This window comes from Hydra viridissima, unplaced genomic scaffold, assembly GCF_058129835.1.
Source record: "Hydra viridissima isolate aposymbiotic clone 2 unplaced genomic scaffold, HvirCarnegie_v1 scaffold_7, whole genome shotgun sequence".
Taxonomy (NCBI): Eukaryota; Metazoa; Cnidaria; class Hydrozoa; order Anthoathecata; family Hydridae; genus Hydra; species Hydra viridissima.
The window spans coordinates 4544672-4565136 of record NW_028324306.1 but is presented as its reverse complement, the minus strand read 5'-3'; the positions used below and the strand labels follow the sequence as shown (position 1 = coordinate 4565136).

At 30.3% G+C, this 20465-nt stretch overlaps 1 protein-coding gene and 1 long non-coding RNA gene across 3 annotated transcripts; one reads left to right on the top strand and one right to left on the bottom strand.

Annotated features, from left to right (window-relative positions):
- Positions 1-8524: 8524 nt before the first annotated feature.
- LOC149885730 (uncharacterized) lies at positions 8525-9969 on the bottom strand. 2 transcript variants are annotated; one of them, XR_016454377.1, is made up of 3 exons: positions 9832-9969; positions 9010-9094; positions 8525-8662 (listed from the first exon to the last, which is right to left on the bottom strand). It is a non-coding gene; the product is annotated as an uncharacterized LOC149885730 (long non-coding RNA). The 2 variants fall into 2 exon arrangements; XR_016454378.1 differs by having other exon boundaries at positions 8525-8643.
- Positions 9970-11731: 1762 nt separating this feature from the next.
- Positions 11732-14858, top strand: LOC145184241 (uncharacterized). Its single transcript, XM_080059862.2, has 2 exons — positions 11732-12177; positions 12810-14858. The coding sequence occupies exons 1-2, from the start codon at positions 11844-11846 to the stop codon at positions 13406-13408; spliced, it is 933 nt and encodes a 310-aa protein (XP_079915988.2). The 5' UTR covers positions 11732-11843; the 3' UTR covers positions 13409-14858.
- The last annotated feature ends 5607 nt before the right edge of the window (positions 14859-20465 follow it).

The following is a 20465-nucleotide window of genomic DNA, read 5'->3' as shown; positions in this document are numbered from 1 at the left end:
ATTGCATTAGTTTTAAAGGTTTGAAATCATCAAGTGCTCAATTTAGTTCCATTAATTTCGAAATTAAAATTTTAAAAACATTTTTTGTTACTTTCCTTTTATTCTTGTTAAATTCTCTTACGTTTCGAAACACATTTTTCAAAAGTTTCATTTTTGGAATGCAGAGTTAAGAAAACGTATTGGCATTTCGTTTTGATATAAAACTAAGCTTTCTCAAAAGTCATTAATATATTTGAACACTGACGAAATGTAATATTGAAATGTCCAAGTTTATGCGGTAAAACCACACAAACGTGCGGAAGTTCTGCTACAAGAAAGTTTTTCAGCATTCTGTGCTTTTAATAAACTCTAGTACACAAACCGCTTCTAGTATTTAAAGACAATGTGGCAAGCTTATACACTAACTTGGCTTGAACATGGGTGATACAATCTTAAAAAGCTGAATGCTCAACCGAATTGAATGGTAAGCTTGAACCAAGTTGAATGGCAATCTCGAACGAAGATTTTGTGATCTCATATTTAAGTTGCCTGGTCTTGGATCTCCCTTGTAACGAATTCATATCTCTGTTTTTGTGTGACGGCTATTCGGTATTTATTTTCTCCTTTTTGATTCGATGTAGAAAATTGTCCAGTTACTAAAGTGAAAGAATGGAGTTCATAAATGATTGCAAACTGAAATTCTCTTACTGCCTCCAGGCTAAGTTAATCATAGAATTCCAATTTTTATATTTCACGCTTAATGGTTTCAAAAAAATGCATTAAAAAGATTATTATAAGAACTCTTGACTAAATTTAACTTCCTTTTACCTTTCTTTCAATCTATCCTTTTATTTTTCTGTCTAAATTGCAATTTGCTACTAAATTCCTTCCTACCTAATTGATTTGTAGCAAAAAGTTAGAACAAAGACAACCGGTGAAGAATAATCAAAGTTTAAACTTTGCTTAGGCGCTCTTTCTTGAAACTTTGATAGGCGCTCTTTCTTGAAACTTCTGTATGGTGTGCTCAGATTAAATGTTTGATTTTTACGAAGAATAAGTTAAAGCTTCCCATTAAATCAACTACACTACTTCAACTTTACAGCTGTTTGTGTATAAATCTAAGCGTCATTCAGGTCTTTGTAAACTACCAAAGTTGTTTCGAAAATCATCAAGTGACATTTAGGATTTTAAAAGGATTAATATAAAGTCAAAATATAAACTCATTTACATTTCCCAAAAAAATGTCTTGCACTCCCTCGTTAAAGTACTTAAACTTCGTTATCTCCCTAAGGTTCGTGAGCTTAGCAAATTTTACCTTAAAAGGAACCAAAATGTGACCTGATTTTGAAAAAGTACAACAAATTTGAAAAAACAAAGTATATAATATTCATCATATATGTATAAAAAACTAAAAATATCATATATATATATACATATATATATATATATATATATATATATATATATATATATATATATATATATATATATATATATATATATATATATATATATATATGTTATTTAAAGACATTTGAGGTAATATTTTAAATCGAGGGAATAACATCTTTAAGATAGAAAATTACTAACTACAAAAATTAGTGCGTTCAGAAAAAAGCACTAGTTTTTGGATTTTTTGCAAAATTTTTTTAACTTTTATAAAAGGGGCCACTCAATTGAGTGCATCCGTTTCTTGAACCAAAACAAAAAAAAGTTAAGTCAATATTTATGATTACATCATTCTGTTAAATTTGATCTTGGACTTAAAAATAAGTTTGGACTAATATTGGGTACTTCGGGCCAGTAGTGATAATGTCGCAATAAGGTGATTTGATGATGATGGTTCTTTTCAACTCTTCTAAAATTGACACCACGTTCATCTCTTGCACTACTTGATGGTAGCCCCAATCGTTAACAAATTGGGTTGTTGCTGTATCTTTAAATTGCTTATCGATCTAACGAACTTGATTTTGGTAATTTGTCTTTTAAGTTTTTACGCTCAGAAAGTACCGCATGATGCGCGCTAATTTAACTATCAGTTTACTTTACTACACTGAGGGATACATCTACTATAATCATCTTCTCAGATGAAAAGTATTTAATCGTTGACCAACACGATGGCAGAACAAACAGGTATAACTCTACTCTGAGAACTAAAACAATTAGTTAGACAAAACACCTTAATCAGGCTATGGCCTTTGCCTGTGTTGCTTCGTATGATCCAGAGGTGGGTACTAAAGAGTAGCTAGAAAAATTCCTTCAACTTCGTGTCTGTTTCCTGAACACAGCTTAACTAATGGTGAAAACTTTGTCTTAATAAAAGAGAGGGTATCTTCTCAACCAGCAAATTTGGTTCAAGACTGGCTTAGAAAACACACTCAAAAAAATATGCGGCCACCGTCCTGACTTAAACCAATAGGATTTCTTCTTAAGTTCAAGCAGGGGCTTGTATCAAGTAACATCAAAAATTGAATAAACTCCTGCCCTATATTTAGCGGTTGTGTGATAATATTTTGGTTGTGGTTAAGACTCAGTCAGAAACAATTTTTAAATTTTGAACATTATGACTGGTACTACAATTGTTACTAAAAATATTTTTGTCCATACTCAATGAGCATTCTTTAATTTGATTTAATTTTTGTTAGCATTTTAATAGGTAGGTTGGCGTGCCATATGCGGTAAAATATAAAGAAAATTGATGATGATATTTTATGTTTTTGAATTTTTTGTAAAAAGTTTTGTTTATTTATACCAATTGTCAATAATAAACGGATTCCATTAGTCTAATCATCAAGTAACCTTGCAAACGCACATCAATAGCTTTTGTGAAGTTTTATTTTTATATATTGATGCTTTCATTAGAGTTAGAAGATAGAGTAAAACAGAGAAATAAATCATCAAAGTAAGGAATCACACATGCTTATGATATTAGCATGTGTGAATTTATTTTAGGATATTAAGATATTAGGATATTATATTATTTGGATATTAGTATTATATTATTCAGATACATATTTGCTTTAGATACAAATTTAATACTTTTTCTGAGAAGTTGCATGAATATTGAAATACTTTTTTGCTGGTGTTGACTCCTGCAATTTTAAGAACTCTGGTAAAAGAGACCTAGAAGATTTAATTTCAAGTCAAAAAAAGTCGCATTCAATTCCTTTCATCAATTTAACATAACTTGTTCGTCCATACTTGATTTCATTAAACAGGTTTATCTTTTACAGAAATTTGATTTTTGGTTTTCCTACGTTTTACGTTTACCTTTTTTGTTTGGTCAATCCAATACTAAATAAATAGTTTGAAGCGTATTTCACTTTCACTTTGAGAAGAAAAATAGTTTTTTTCATTTTTTAGGAAGAAGTTGTGTACTTTTTCAAGAAGGAAATGAAGTTCTGCAATGAAAGAATGAAATTTCATAAGTTTAATTTGAGATTTAAATTATTTCATGTTTGGGTTTAAAATGATCAAAGGGAATTTAATCCTATAACTAAAACTCTTTAACAAAGATTTTATTCGCCCCCAAACTTAATGAACCATAGAGATCATGAAGAGCATTTATTGAGTTTTTTTTCCATGTTGTGAGCTGAGTAGTAAGGGCATGGTTACCTAAACGAAGTTAACCTGGTTACCTAACCATGGTTACCTAAACGAAGTAAACGAAGCAGCTTGCTTGTTACAATTTGTATATTTTCATGACGTTAATTAAGGCAACTTTGTGTTTTACTAAAAATGACCTCATTTTATGTTCCTAAACTTTTTGTGATTAAATTCTTTAAGTATTTTTTCATATGCAATTCCTGTTAAAAAAGTTTTGAAAGTTAACAAACTCATAAACTGATGTTTGTTGATAATTATCTTGAACAAAAGGGGAAACGATTAGTCAATTACTGGTAATCATCCATAAAGGAAGTCAGCCAATGTTAATGTATATTTCTGAACAAAAACTCTGTTTCCTTGGATCGAAAGAAGCATCTATCTACCAATTAGTCTTTGGAACGAGGTTAATTTTATGTGTATTCTATATGCATTCTGTATGTATGTGTTTTATATGCATGCTATATGTATTCTATTTATATTCTATAATAATTAATTGTTTGGCTTTATTGTCGCATTCATTTGAGCTATAATACATCGTGTTCTTGGCGCAATCCGCCTTCGCTGCGTAGAAGTGTGGAATATGGGACAGTTGAAATCGCTTATTTCGGGACAACTTTCATCCCATAAGTAAATAATTCGTTATAAAGTTCAGTTATTTATTTATGCATTTTAGTAAGCTTTACAGCACTGGCATTTAATAATTACTTAAATTTACTTATCAAATCAAATAACACCAATTAACCAACTTCAATGCCTAGGCTGTCAAACTTATAAAATCAAAGTTAACGTTTTCATTCCAAGTTACCTCTGCTGTCCCAAATATACCCAGTTGACGGTAATAATTTACATTTGATGAGGTTTTAAGGGAAAGATTTTCCCCATAATCTGTAACTTTAATATAGGAGAATTTACTAGAAAAACGGAGGATCGCCATACAATTGAAATGCTAACAGGGTTTTATTTATAATTCAGGGATTGGTATAATAAATTAAAGTATTTTTAGATTTAATCAAAGTCACGTGATTTTTAATATAAACTTTATTTTACTGAAAATCAGAAAATCAACAACTAAAAAATGACAATATGATCTAGATAATATAGTTTTTGTTAAAGAATTTGGTTATGGGACTATCAATATTATGTACCGCTGGTTTTAAAGTGACCCCCTACAGCTTTGCCACAGCCTATCCAGCATAAGACGTCTTTAAGATGTCTTTAAGTTATCTTTAAGTTGTCTAGACGTCTTAAAGTTGTCTTAAAGACGTTTTATGTTGGGTGGGAGAGAGCTAACAGTTAAGAAATATTGGTAAAAATTCGAAGAAGCACCATAGTCGAAATTTTGTCCCATTCTCGCTTCAAATAACGCATTAACTCTGTCTAACTTCAGGAAGCTAAAATCAGAAAAATAGTCGTTGCACTATTTTTATGTCACTTTTGCCATTTGAGCTGGGGCGGAATCCTGTTGAAAAGCCCAAATTGAATTGCCAAAATGCTCTTGCGACCATGGAAGTAATACGGATTCGAAAAAGTCACGACGATAGAATTCATGTTTGAGTATCATGTCTTTATTGATAAAAACAAGAGGTGTTTTACCACTTGCATAAATTTCACCTCAAGCCATGATGGACTGCCAATTTTATCAATGCTCAACTACTGCGGACGTTTCAGTAGTTTCTTTTGACTAAATTCTGACGTTTTGATTCTTGAGCGCTTGTTCCACTGTAAAGACCTTTTCATCTGTGAAAAGAGTTCTCTGCCAGTTCTGAATTGCGTGGTTAAATAAAAGACAAGAACTTAAAGTTAATGTAGAAAAACAAAACAAAAACTAAATAGTTTCTTTTTTATTAGGAACGAGAGTTAAAGATTGTCTTTATACCGTATGTAATACTTACAAATAAGCAAGAGATCCAAGGTATTATTGTCAAACTTACTTTGCGGTAATTCTAGCTGAACCCAAACAAAACACTTCAATGACATATGAAGCTAAAAGCACAGTGCTAACTGTCAAGCGGGGCTTTGTTTACTTGCTAATCATCTTTAACATTTATTTTTTTATAACAAATGAGAATTGCTCCCATTCTTAGTGGAAGGAAAAGAGAAAGCGGCATTCATGATTTATAAACTTATATGTCATAGAAATGTAAAAGTATGTGCATTTTGGGCGATAAAAAAGCTGAAAGTTTGGCAAGCTTTTTTTGACTCGTCTAATGACTAGACATAACATGCAACTCTGGACTTCATAGAAATGCCTCCATACAGGAAAAACCATTTTACAACTTATTACAAAGATCTTTAATGACTGGAATCTATTGGATAATTTTAACAGATAATGGACTAATATGACCAAAACTGTGCGCATTATGCAAGAAGAAGCAATAAGTTAAGATGAAGCTTTGCAGAGTAAAGAGTTAGAAGGACAAGGTAGAGAATAAAATTGAAGAACAAGCTGCACAAAAACCTGCAGTAAGAACAAGCACTGATATCTGTAATCAAAACAGCTCAGATGAATATAATGATGACAGTGTAATAGAGAATGAAGATAACTCTAGTAAAAATGATTGTCACATGCTAAAATGCGTTATAAACATAGGCCTTGTCTTGAAAACAGTATTTAATTAATAATTAAGCCAGTGTACAAGAACCATTATTCCACTATTTTAAGTAGTGTTAGAAAATTGGTGAATATTGTCAAGAAAAGTTCAGTGATTACTCAAAAATTAATTCGAGTGTGAGGCAAACCTTTGATAGTCGAGTGCCAAACATGTTGCAACAGAACATGTTATATGCTAAAACGCTTACCGGAAATTCGGCAAGAAAAGATATTGGCTTTCTGTAAGCACGATATCCTTCGAAGTTCTGAGTGGGATCAAATTCTGGAATTAGATTTATTGCTAGAACCATTTTCCCAGCAGATTGATATTTTGCAAACCGATGGCAGGTCTTTGTCCTTTATTGTGCCTGCTCTTTTGGACTTGGGGACTCACATACAACAGTTTTCAGCCAAGCCTGTCTCACAATTACTTCTTGAAGATTTTAAAAAGCGTTTTGATTACATTTTAGGTTCTGGTATGTCCGGGTTTAATTCATTAACAGCTCATAGCAGCATCGTTTTTAGATCCATCAGTGGCAGGTAATAATTAATTAGTTTTTTTATTGAAAGGTTGAAAGTGGAAACCTTGATGACTTTTATACTTTGTATAAAGTACTTTCATCATTTCGCGAGGTTAGAATTATTTTGTTCTATCTCCCATTTTAAAAGTTGAGAGAAATTGAGTTATTAATTTTACTAAATAATGATCGCTTTTAAAATACGCTCTATTTTACAATTTTTTTTCCAAATAGTTTGTTTAAACATAAATTATTTAAAACATAAGTTTTTATTTCTTAAAAAATTAAAGCTAAAATTTTAAATAACTTTTACTTTAAGAAAAAAATCAAAAACTTTCTCCCAACGTTTAAACTTGGAGATAGAACAAAATAATTCTAACCTCGCGATTTATGTAGTTTGTCTATTATTAGGAATGTACATTTGTAAGCATTGTGCAATTTAACATATTATTATTGGTAAAACATAACAAATTAGTTCTGGTTTTTATAGCTATCTTCCTGACACCTGATCCAGCAGCTCTGAAAGAAGCAGCAATATGTTTTATTATCATCATGACAGCAGTGAGCAGGTGAAACCGATGATAGTAATTGTTCTACAACCAGTCCTATTGCTGGCACTTGCAGCAGCAGCAGCAGTGTTGGTGGTCTTGCTAAGAAAATGGTTTCACCTCAGATGAAAATATTTCTACATTTATTTAATTAAGGTAACAGAATTCCAGAATATGACATAGAGCATCCCGCCATCGGAAATTGCGTAAGTGCGTAAATTCCGATGTGAGAAATAGTTTATAAAGGTGACTCCGATGTGATGCGATGGTGAGGAATGGTATCACATCGGAGGTGCAATGTAGTCCGAGGCCGATGGGGAGAATTTCACGCACTCTCCGATATATTTCGAGATTTACACATTATCGTACGATATTTTCGCGTAATTTCACAATAAATCGTATTTAAAGTGTAAACTCGTAATATTGTGGTATTTCCGATGTATTTATCTATAATTACGAAGTTTTCGCAAAATTACAGCAAAATTTTGCAAGCCACCACAAACCATCGGAAAATATCGGAAAATAAAAAGATTAAATCACATTGGAGTCACCTTTGTAAACTATTTCTCACATCGGAATTTACGCATTTACGCAATTTCCGATGGCGGGATGCTCTAATATGACACTGACAGCAAGCAGCTCTACTACTTCTAGCACAACCCTCATTAATATGCAAGGAGAAATTAACATATATGATAGCGATATATAAAATACGTTTATATCAAAGATTCATTTGCTTTCTGGAAGAATAGAAGGGCATCATATGCAGAGTTTTTTCCTACAGCTAAAGATCTGCTTGCTGCTACAGCGAGCGAAGCATAAGTTGAGAGAGTTTAATTTTCTTTCATTGATTACCTTACATCATCTAGACGCAACCGCATGTCTAAATCTTTGTGTATGAGAGTACTTTTAAAATTGAATAAGTTGCTGCTAATATGATAATGAACTGCATCACTACGTAACACTGTCTTATCCTAGTACGTGACAAAGTTATACTTGAAATACTTGTTTAGTCATTTATGATTTATTGAATTTTATCTTTGCTTTGCTGAAACTTTTTTTGAGACAAACTTTTGTTATGTCTTATTACCTCTGCCCTACTTAGTGTAACACTGCATTCAGTTGCTTAGTTTTTTTAACGTGTACTAGTCACGTGACTGTACTGCTTTTAGGCTGTGTATCAGGCTACAACATGTGCAACGAAATAAAAACAAAATCGTTTTTCGAAACTGAAAGGAAATGAAAATGAAATTAAAACTGAAATGAGATAAACAAACACGAAGTAAAAACAAAACTGATTTAATATCATAAAACGAACTTATTACTGCACTTGATGGTCCGAGCGCCAGTTGCCGGGTCGATACTTAGCGATTGCATAATCCCACAGTTACGCATTTGGAGCCTGTGTAAAGCCAAATATTCTGTACGTTGATTTGACATTACAAGTATAAATAAAAATAGATTAAAACATGACCAATTATACTATAAAAAGCTTAAATTAAAGAAATCAAACAAAATTAGAATACAAATGTTGATGACTGTTTTTTTGTGTCACCCTGTACCACTTTTCGAGATGCTTTTTTTTTATTCTGAATATCTTATAGACTTGCCCCAGATACCCACTAGTAAGTAAATTGAATCATCCATCCTTGTGTATGCTTAAGTTCCATCTTGGGGCTGAGGCTAACCATTTGGGGAGAGTAAGGCAACTTTGGCTTTCAGTGTTTTAAATTGATAACCAAAAAACGTAAAACTCTTCGTACATTACCTTTTTTGTACATGCAAAACTAAGGTATTTACGCCCAATTGAATGCCACAGTAAATCATACTGCTGCAAAAAGTTCGTACACTGACTAAAAGTAATTTAAAAAATATTCGTAAAAAAAAAACATTGGGAAAAAAACTTTTGTAGCTTTAAGAAACAAGAGAAAAGAATTTTTTAAAATGATTTTAAATGAATTTTTCTTTGTTTTGTGAAAAAACTTTCCGTGAATGATTTTCTGCCATTTTTTTCAATTGTACAATTTGTTTGTTCATTCTTCATGCATACCAATTTTCAACAAATACAGACACAAACACAGACATTGATTCCTTGTTAAAAGTCGAATATCTTTTACATTATATAGCATAAGAATCAACAAACTGGAGCCGCAATAAAACAACAAAAAAAAAAGTTACAAATATTCAACAATTTTGTAGTATTTAATTATAAACTTTGAAAGAATTTCAGGCGGAACACTGCATGTTGTGAACAACCTGAAAGCTCAAATACACAGGTTAAAAACCAACTCATTTACTTTGAAGACTTTTTATCTGACTACAATATTTTGAGTTTCTATCTTTTAATTGTTAAGTTAATTTATTCAATAAATTAACTTAACAATTAAAAGATAGAAACTCAAAACTTACAATAAATTATTGTAAGTTTTGATGTATTTTTAGACTTGTTTCTCCTTTTTTGTCTTTCCAGATGGCATGCGTTTACCGATATTCTACATTTAACTTGTTTTGCGCATTTTCAGCCTATGCGAAAAATATTTCATTTTTAATTGTTTTTTTGTTGTTTTTTTTTTTGTAAATAAATATTTACCGCTTTTATTCTTTTCATACTCATTATATATCAGAATTGATTTTATATTCCTCGATTCCATCTTTTTTCTTTTTTTTCGGAGACGCCAAAAACTTATTTGAAGCCGCTTATAATTTAATCAACACCTACAGCTGAGGAACTTTTACCACCCTATTTTTTAAAAGTTTGGTCGGAATGACGTAATTAAACAATATCGTCGCTTTAATAAATTTTGCTTTCTTTTTCCGCACCTTCAACTTGCTTTTTTTTTTTTTTTTTTTTTTTTCAGTTATGCGTCTAGCATAAGTAAAATGTATTAAAAAATCGAGTCAATTGTGATTGCTTTTTTTCACGACCACAATTTACTGATACGTTTGCTACACAATGTCAGAGACAATTTTTCTAGACCCAACAATTTGATTTTTTTTTTTTGTGAGTCCATCTTGTTTTTAAGCCGTTGTTAAATATTTTTCAGATTACATGTATCTCTTGGTTTTAATTGCGAGGAAACGTGCTCAATAGTTATCTATTATGAAAAACCTTCAACGTTAACAACTGTTTTCCCCAAACGGGTAACTTTACGGATAGTTCTTCAGTAAGATCACAATTAATAAACAAAGGGTTTCGCGAAAGAAAACGTAAACAAGCAGTTGACTAATTTTAAAATTACTTTCATGGAGATAAAGAATTCGAATATGCAATAAAAAAAGACTTGGAACTCTAATTAAAATCTTTTAAAGATTTAAGTTTAAAGTAAAACTAATGTAATTAATAATTTTCCTTTCACTTCATTCGCCGCAGGTTAAATGACATTTTGTGTTGATCAAAAGATTTTTTGCACTTGCCACCTTTCACTCACAATGCGGCTAACAATCCACGCTTGGTTGATCGGGCGTGCTCTCGCTAATTAAATCGATAATTTGGTTGAAAGCTTATTATACAACTCTTTGAAAAACTTACGCTGTGAATGATAGTATTACGCAAGTGAATGATAGTATTACACGCAAGTGAACGATAGTATTACACGCAAGTGTGCGCATAACGGTGTTGAGAAGAGTCTTTCAAATTATAAGTTCTCAGCTCACATGAATTTTTCCGGTTTTTTAATTGCTTTGATTTTCAATATTAAAAATACATATTCCTCCTCAAAGTGATAAACAAAATAGTCTTGCAAGAATAAAAAAAAAGTTAAGAAAAATATTATTGGAATAAGGAACGAAGAATTATAGTGGAGAGTGAAAAGCTAAGAAAAATGATTAATAGATAAATGCACCCTTCAGAAAACTGATTTGTTGTAATGAAGTATTTACAATTTTCAATACAAATAACAAAACCGTCCTCATAACTCAGCAATGAAAAAAACCTTTTATATATTGGATAAACACGAAACATTAAGAAACTCAACATCATAAAGGACGCTTCAAATCGTAGCCACCCACGCGCATTCTTGCACTTTGTTTATAATATGTTAATTAAACCGGCCCAATTGTTAATTAACCTCTCCTTCACATTTAATTTGTTTGTAGCAGCAGCATTAATCATAACTCTAACATCATAAATGAACGCAAACGTTGCTTTTAAAGCAAGAATGTGATATCACTGTCTATGAAATGAAGTTTCTGCCCTGTATTACCAATGACCCGCTGAAAACAACCTTGTTCGCTGGCCCCGAACATTTAGTTTGCACTTTTCAATAATTTTCAATACCTTTTAATCAACAGTTTAATAAGCTAACTAATTAGATGCTCATCGAAACGGAACACAAAAACACATGTCTCTTGCTGACGGAATGTTTTTCGAACAAAGAATTTTAAAATAAAACAATTAAAACGAAGCATTAACCAATCAAATAAGAGCTCCCTTGTTTTACTTTTGATATTGCGTAATTTGATTGGTGTTTAAAACAAGCGCACTAACTTCTTTTATTCAGTTTCGAAAATATATTTGTTTTAACACATCAACAAACTAAAGCACTTTAAAAACGTGTTCTTGTGATTGATTTTCAGAAGAATAACTAACGCTGATTTGTTCACATGCGTTTGAAGGAAAACTTAAATATGGATATCGAAGTGCAAGTTGCAGTACAGTTTGTGGTATCCTTTCTTACTAATAAATGTTCAAAATCTGAACAAGAACAATTTGTAAAATATTTAACTAAAGGTTTAACAACAAAATTTGAGGGCCATTGGTATCCAGAGAAGCCCTCAAAAGGAAGCGCCTATCGATGTGTATCAATTGAAAACCAAATGGATGCTGTCCTCACCCACGCAGCAATGGAAGCCAATTTCCATTCATCAGTTTTAACTGATAGTCTTCCAAAGAAATTGGATTTGTGGATAGATCCAAGTGAAGTCTCCTACAGAATCGGTAATTTAAACCTAACAACTGTTTATATTCGAGTTCTTAATATAAATCTATATTCATAATAAATCATGAAAAAAAATTTTTTTTCTCAATAGTAAAATAAACGGCTATTTCTAGTTTTCTTAGTTAAAAGAAGTAATAATCTTAGTAAGGAAGTATTTGGCTTTTCCTGTGATGCAACTACCGTGACTTCCTGAATCATTTTTGTTTTCACACTGTTGATTCTGTTTGTTTTCTCAGTACACATTTAAAATAAAGTTGATGTTAGTTAATTCATTAAAATACAATTGGGTGTGTTGACAAACAAGATGATTTAAAATAATTCAGAAAATTTCAAAAATAGTTCTAAAGTTGAATGGTTTTGATTGCATAAAAACTTTTTGCTGTTTTTGTTTACTATTATTATTATTAGTAGTAGTAGTAGTATTGTTGTTGTTGTTGTTGTTGTTGTTGTTGTTATTATTATTATTATTATTTTTATTATTATTATTATTATTATTATTATTATTATTATTATTATTATTATTATTATTATTATTATTATTCTATTATTGTTGTTATTATTAAGGATTAACAAAAGTTCTGTTTTTTACAAAATTTTGTTTTTTTACAAAAATCTAATTTTTTTCACCCAGGTGAGCATGGTGCTGTTATAGTTATTTACAAAGAAGGTGATGATTGTGTCAATTCTACTTCAGAATACCTTGCAAAGGTGCTTGACAAACTTCCAACAGTCATTCAAAAACAGCCAATTGTTGCTAACCAACATGCTGTGAATAAAGTTTATCCTATGAGAAATAACCCTTTGATTAATACACAACCATTAGTAAATCCATTTAATTTATCTAATGGACATCGTCAACTTGAGAAGTGTCTTTCACCAACAGCAAAAACATTTGTTTCCCGGAAAAACTCTTCGCCAACAATACCATTTCTGGCTAATCGTGCATTTACTCCTGCTGGTGTAAATCCAATCCTCAATCTGGAATATCTACAAAAGTTACAATGGCCATTATTATTAGCGAGTGGTTATGACCCATTAGCTGCTCAACTTGTTCAGAATTATTTAATTATGCAAGAGTTGCAAAAATTTGAAACCAGAAGATTGGCTTTGCAGTCTCATTATTTAAAGCTTCAATCAATGCAGTTTTCAAAGAAACAAAACCATTTCAATAATCGACAGCAAAGTGTAACTCCATCAGCCAGCACCAACCGACTACAGGTTACAGCATAGTTTTTTAATTTCTGGTGTCATTTGTTTGGTGATTGACTAAAGATTTTTAATATTGTTTTTCTTTTTAAGTATTGAGTTTTTTAATTGCACATTTTGAAGAAACCATTCTTGGAGTGGATTTTAAAAGTTTAAATTTATCTTTGCTTTCTCAGCAAATGTTTTATCCTTTAAAAAAGCTTTTTTATGCTTCTTGTTGTAATGCACCCTCATTTTTGAATTTTATTGTGTTTCAAAGAACTGTTTTTAGTTCTGGACTCTGATTTTTTAAATTTAATTGATATTAAAATGCATATATGATCTATTTTATTAAATGTACTACTTGTGTTTTTTAAAACATCTTTTAAAAAGTTGCAAGTGCTCAGTGAAAGGAATTATTGTATGTATGTTAAAGACAAGTTTATTCTAAGTACTTTGAATTATATTTTATGATTATGAATCAATTCACTTTTTGAGCTTATTTCACATCAGTGTTATAATGATTTTATACATTATATTCACTCATTCATACATTTCTTTACCAGTCTAAATGCCATTCAATTTATTATTTTAATCACCTTGACTAATATTTACTTTCTTTTTTTTTAATTGTTCATGTGGATTTTAATGGATTCAGGTGTGAAACCTGTATTTGCTGCCATGAATTGCCTTTCAAAATCAAATCAATATTAGTTTTCTGTTTGAGTATTCTCATATATAAAGTTTCAATGTAAAATGAAACTTTGGACTATTTTTGTGACCCTTTTTTAAAAGTATTGATAGAAAACGGAAAGAAGAAACACAAATGTTATTTTAAGGTTTTTTTTTCCAATGAATTTACTCTGATATTTTATATTTTGTAAAGCAATTTATTATTTCGTTAATATTAAAGATTTTCCCCCACTATTTTAAAAGTTGCTCATACGACTAGATATTTATTATGAAAAACATATTTGAAGCAAATTTTTGTATGTATATAGTTCGACAAGTATTATTATGTATTTTTACTGATTGACATAGAGTTATTTTCCCTCCAAGACATCGTTTTATTAGGTAGCAATAAAAACTCTTTTGCGTTTTGGAGTTTAAAACATTTTCGCGGTTTTAAATGCAATTTTATTTACTCATGATCTGTATTAAAGATTTCGTGCTTATCTTTAAAGTATCTTTAAATTAAAAATTTTACTTCTTGCCAGTTTTTTAATGAAGCGAATTGTTAGAGCTGTTCTTTTTCCTTTCAGTAAATGTAAATTATTTTGACAACGTTTTATTATAAGGAATAGGTATTTAATAGTAACAAAAAAAAATATTTATTTTATCAAATACATGTAATTATTTTTTAATCATTACTTTTTGATTTTTTGCATTTCATGTCTGTGAAAGATATGCTTATATAAAACAGTAAATGAGTTAGTTCCGTTGATTTCATTTTGACTGAATACCTGAAATAAATTGATGAATTGCTGTTCGAAAACATATTCTCTTATCCCTCTTCTCCAAAGTAAAAAATAATTGCCAAAGTGAATCAATATAGAGTTAAATTTCTCATTAGAAATTCTTGCTTCAATAAATAAATCTACGCCTACTCTGTGCGCGTGCAGCTAAATAAAGAATTTTTTGTTTAAAAAAAGAAATTCAACTTGGTTTTTCTTTACAAAAAGATCTTGCGTAAAGTTTGTTTGTAAATAGGGTTGGATAAGATTTTTATTTGTAAATAGGGTTGGGTAAGGTTGGTTTGTAAATAGGGATGCGCAAGATTTGTTTATAAAAAGAGTTGGGGTAGATAAGACTAGGTAACGTGATGCATTTTTAAATTTAACAATTAAGCTTGCATGAACACTGAACATCTTTTGAATGTTTTAGAAATCAGAGCGAACCTAGTGGATTCCGCATTAATTTAATAGCGTTTACTTTGTTTCATAAGGTTTTAACCTGTCTGGTAATATGACCGCAGAGGTACGAGTGGGTACGGTCCAATCGTACCGCAGAGGTACGATTGGACCATACCCACGACCATACCATACGAAAAGTACTATTACCCTACTTATACGTTCCCGCTTGAATTTGATTAAGTACTGATTTCTTACATTATCGTTATAGTAACAGACAGTTTAACATATAAACAAATAGGTTTGACTAATTACACTATGAATTTATTACTAATTTAAGTACGCTTTTTTGGTTTGGATTGGTTTTAATCTGAAATTATGCAACGGAGTTAATCAATTTGATTTTGGAAAAACTATTTTCATTTCATTTGATGGGACTTTAATCAGCAGAACAATTTTTTTAAGTCAAAGATCTCACTTAAACTGTTGTGTATGGTAAATGATGTAATGAATGGTAAAGGTGGTACGACAATCCAAAAGGAGATCTAAGAAGATCACTGTTGTATTTGTTCTGAGGTTGAAAGCATACATTTCTATTTGTAATTAATACAGAGGAGAGAGGAGACTCAACCCGTACTGAATATAAAGCTCAGCTATTTGACTGGATAACAGATATTGAGCTTAAGAGCCGATTAGTTGCAATTGGTTGAGATTTAACCAACCATACTGCAGGTTGAATTATTCATTCCCTTAAATTGCCGAACTTTTATTTCGTATAGCCAAATCTTCGAAGAATGCAAAATTGTATTTGGTTAAGAAGATGGAATTAGTTCAATATTTAGAAAAGAAGCTGGAAGTCAAACTAATTTGGATTATCAATGCTTTACATACAAACGATAAGTATTTAACGATAAGTATTTAACGATAGCTTTGGATAGTAAAACTGTTTACAACTGATTATCAAAGCAATAAGCCTTCTTTTTGCTAAAGAAATCCATTAGCGTTAAGCTGTTGTAGAGCCAATTTATTATGAGAATGGAGTTGTAAATTTATTGTGTACAGGTGAAAAGTGTTTGTACAAAATATCTATAGCAGTGGCATTAGATATGTTCCCTAATAACTTAAAGGAGATTGAAATTGGTCTACACAGCTAATCTTAGAATTTGGTACTCTATGCATGAATTAGAAGGACAGAATCTAAAGAATTTGAAGTAATTACCAGAATTCACCGTCGGAGTTAACTCTGTATTGTGATTTGAAAACAAGATATAAAAATACTTAATTTAGCATAAAAATAAAGATAAGTTCAAAGTTATACAAACAATTTGAGAAAAAATGTAAAACTTACATTTAAAAGTATATAATTTATATATAAACTTAAAAATATTTGTTTATAAACTAAACACAGCTGGATTTAGGTTCCACTACAAACAGCTAGGCTTAACGAGGAACCATACCGGCTGATAAAAATTATTTTGTTTCGTTTTATGAGGGTAAATTTATTTAATATTGCTGTACAGTGCTTTAAGAGAAAAAGAACACAATCATAGAACAAGAACAATTAAAATATTGATTTTTTTCTAATAAACATTCTTTTAATTTGCTCCAGGTGCATTTTCATCATTTTCTTTAATTATTCAGATAATTAAAGAAAATGATGAAAACTTCTGATCATACTGACTACGTGGAACGATATCCTTGTTGTTCAAAACAATTTTACCGATAACTTAAACATTTTCAAGTTTCCCTTTCTTTGTATTATCACGCTTATGTTGTTGTCAAAATTTGTTTAAGTAGACTGTGCTGAAATATTTCCATCAGTCGGCAATAATGCACATTTCTTATAGCCGTCAGAACTGCAGTATAAATCGGACGACGCACTGCTATCAAAATATTTCGCCCATGCATTTGATGATAAGGAATTTGTATTTATTTACTATCGTCATTGCTTATGCAGATTAGAGGTCTACTATTTGCAAAAAATCCATTTACCACAAAAACAGTTTGCATTTTTTCAAATGCGACGAGCAACGTTCCTATAACTTTATTAAATGGTATCTTAAGAGATTATGCTTGTCTTACGTAGAATCTTCTCAACCTCATCTATCTCCAGCCTCCCTATCAAGAGAGAAGCAGGTAGAATGACTTTCATTTTTTTTTTTTAGTTCAAAAAAAACTTTCTTCAGTAAAGTTAAATTTTTATTTATGTTTTCAGGTGCACAGTGACTCAGAATGATCAAAAAACGGCAAAAACTCAATAAAACTGTAAATAAACATAATATTTGAGAAAATAATAGTTTTTTGGGTCAATGAATTCAAATTTGTTAACAAAAATATTTTTTACGCGCACCTTTGACACGTACATCGCGTGCATACGCATTCACACGCGCGTAAGGTTTGGCTGCACGGGTAAAAATAATTATATTTAAAATTTTCAAGCCAATAAACAACATCTCGGTACATTACTCTACTTGATATTTGCATAACAATGGTTTTCAAAAGATGTTGATACATAAAAATAATTTTTTTTTCAGATTTGTTATATTTCATTATCTTGCAATCATTTTAATAACTTCGTCTGGTTTACCTAGATAATTCTTATGTTTTCTAAAATTTGCTATTTATTAATTCAAACTCTCCAACACATCCTCAGAACATAGCACAATTGGCAAAATTAGTTTATGTAATATGGAAGTACTATGCACAATTACCATCGTTTATTTCAGCCGCTAATATTGATACTGCCATACCATTTATATGAACACAGCTTAAGCAATATTTATGGTAGCAGCTGAGGTCAGACAAAAAAAAATATTTTTTAGGATAGTATTTAACTTTTTGCACTAAAATATGTGTCCAAAGGGCTAAGTTTCTGTCATTTAATATTGTTTGTCGTTGAGGTCAGTATTCACTACTAATGCAAAAGCTTTACACTCATATTTAAATGAAAGGTTTTATTCAAAGTGTCTTTAGCTCTTTTGAATTTCCTGTAAAACATTTGACTTTTTTTTTAAAAGATGTACTTCTTGTGGAGACGAAAAATAGAGCATGATGTTCAGCACCTAGTTCTTTTATTTTTTTCTTTTATGCTTCGCTCTCCAAGGACCACCCGTTGTTTATGGTGTTTTCCAGAACCAAAATGGCTACTTGTATTGGTTATAAGATTTTCTTGAAGCTATTGAAGTTCCTTTTCTATAAATGAATCAGTTTCTACCACATGGATTTAGTTTTTTCTTCACTTTTGAAATAAATTTAGCTAAAATAGCCTTTACTTTATTAATGTTCTCCCCGATAATTCCTTCAATTTTATTTAATTTCGCTGAGTAAATCCTTCAATAATCGTATTTTATTCGTGTATATTCGGGATAAGATCTAATCTTTTTATTGTTGTTGTTTTTAAAAAAGAATCGCCAAGTTAATAAAATCATTAATCAGAATCATTTTTTAGTTACTTTACATAATTTTTCACTTTACACTGTTTAACATTTTATGTTATTATTTCTTTGACAATTATCACATTAAGTTTCCTATAATGTTCAAGTAAATAATGTTACTTGTATATTACAGGAAATACTGAAGTTGTCGAGTAAACCTATTTCAAATATGTAGTACTTATCGAATAATAAATCACAGGGGCGGTTCTAAGGGGTAGCCATTGTGGCAATGGCCATATAGTTTAAATTTAACGGCAGCCTTGTCAGTTTTGGGTTTTTTCGCTCAAGGAATATCCCTAAAATTTTAATTTGTCTGCCGTAATTTACGAATTTTGGCTACAGAGATTCTTGCCACGGCCACAATGGTCCTTATTATACGTTACCGACGTTTTATTCAATCAGTAAATGCTGTGAAAAAATATTAAAATGTCGATCTTTTATCGAAATTTAAACCGTGAAAATAAAATTTGGCCACACAGTTACAAATTTCCTGGATCCGCACCTGAATCATTATTCAAAATTAACAATAAACATTTTAACAAACTTTTAAATAGCATTTGATGACAATTCTATGCCCCTTGATACTATATTTTATACATTAAAACAAGTTATACAAGTAAAGAACGCAAATTCAAGAAAAAAAAATGTTATTGACTCCATAAAAACCTTGTTTTCCGCCATTTTCATTTGTTTTGATATAATAACAACTGTTGAAAAATGGCGGAAAATAAGGTTTTTATGGATTCATTGACATTTTTATTTCTTCAATAACTCCCTATACCGCAAGAGACCGCAGCAATCCCTTTATATTCTAAAAATAAAATTGTTAATTAACTGAAAAAAATGTCTCCTTGGAACACGGTAAAAAAATTTTTTTAGCTGATATTTAAAACAGAAAAGTATGTATATATTCTATATTATTTAAGAAAATTCTTCTAATTTGAACAAAAAAAATCAGATTGCTATTTTTTTTTAATATATTTAAAACATATAAAGCTAAAAGATTATCTCAAAAGTAAATATAGACTTTTATTTAGGTTAAAAAGTCTCCATTTTAACTAGAGTGAATTTTTAAAAATAAATTCTAGCTAAATCTAATCTAAGGAGTTTGAATTGAAAATATAGAAAAAAACTCAATAGCTGGGTATATTAGTTTAAAAAAAAATCTTTTTTTGGCAAATATGTCGTATTTCTATTATAAGTTATTATAAATTATAAGTCAATTATAAGTTCAAAAAAATATTTATCAAATTAACTTGTTTTAAACCGTTTTTAACAGATTTTTCATAAATTTGTTCGTGTAAGCTACTTCTATTACCAGTCTACTCAATAAATTTAAGCTTATTCCATTAATCAAAACACTTCGTTACAAATCCTTGTCGCAAATAAAAATTTTCTTTAAATTATCTTAAACCTTCGATTTACACTGCAATTCGATTGTTTTCCAATACTAAGTATTCTTTTCTTTATTGTCTCTCCCCATAAAGAAAATATGGTACAGATAAACACTTGTCCCCCAATTCACTACAGCTACACATTCAAGTTGTATTATCTGCTGGGTTCTCAAAACCTTTTACATGACTCTTCTTGTCTTTTCAAACTTCCGTTCTAATCAGCACTCTGCGGATCTTCAGTCATGGTTTCTAAATTTTTCCTCTCTTCCAATCCAACAAATAAATATTTTCGAATGGCAAATGAAAAACACTTTCACAACAACATTTGTGAAAGACATAGTTATAGTAAAACTTTAATGGTAGAAATAAATCTCTTTTCTCTTTTGAACTCACAACCAAATGTACGTCATCAATAAAAAAGATC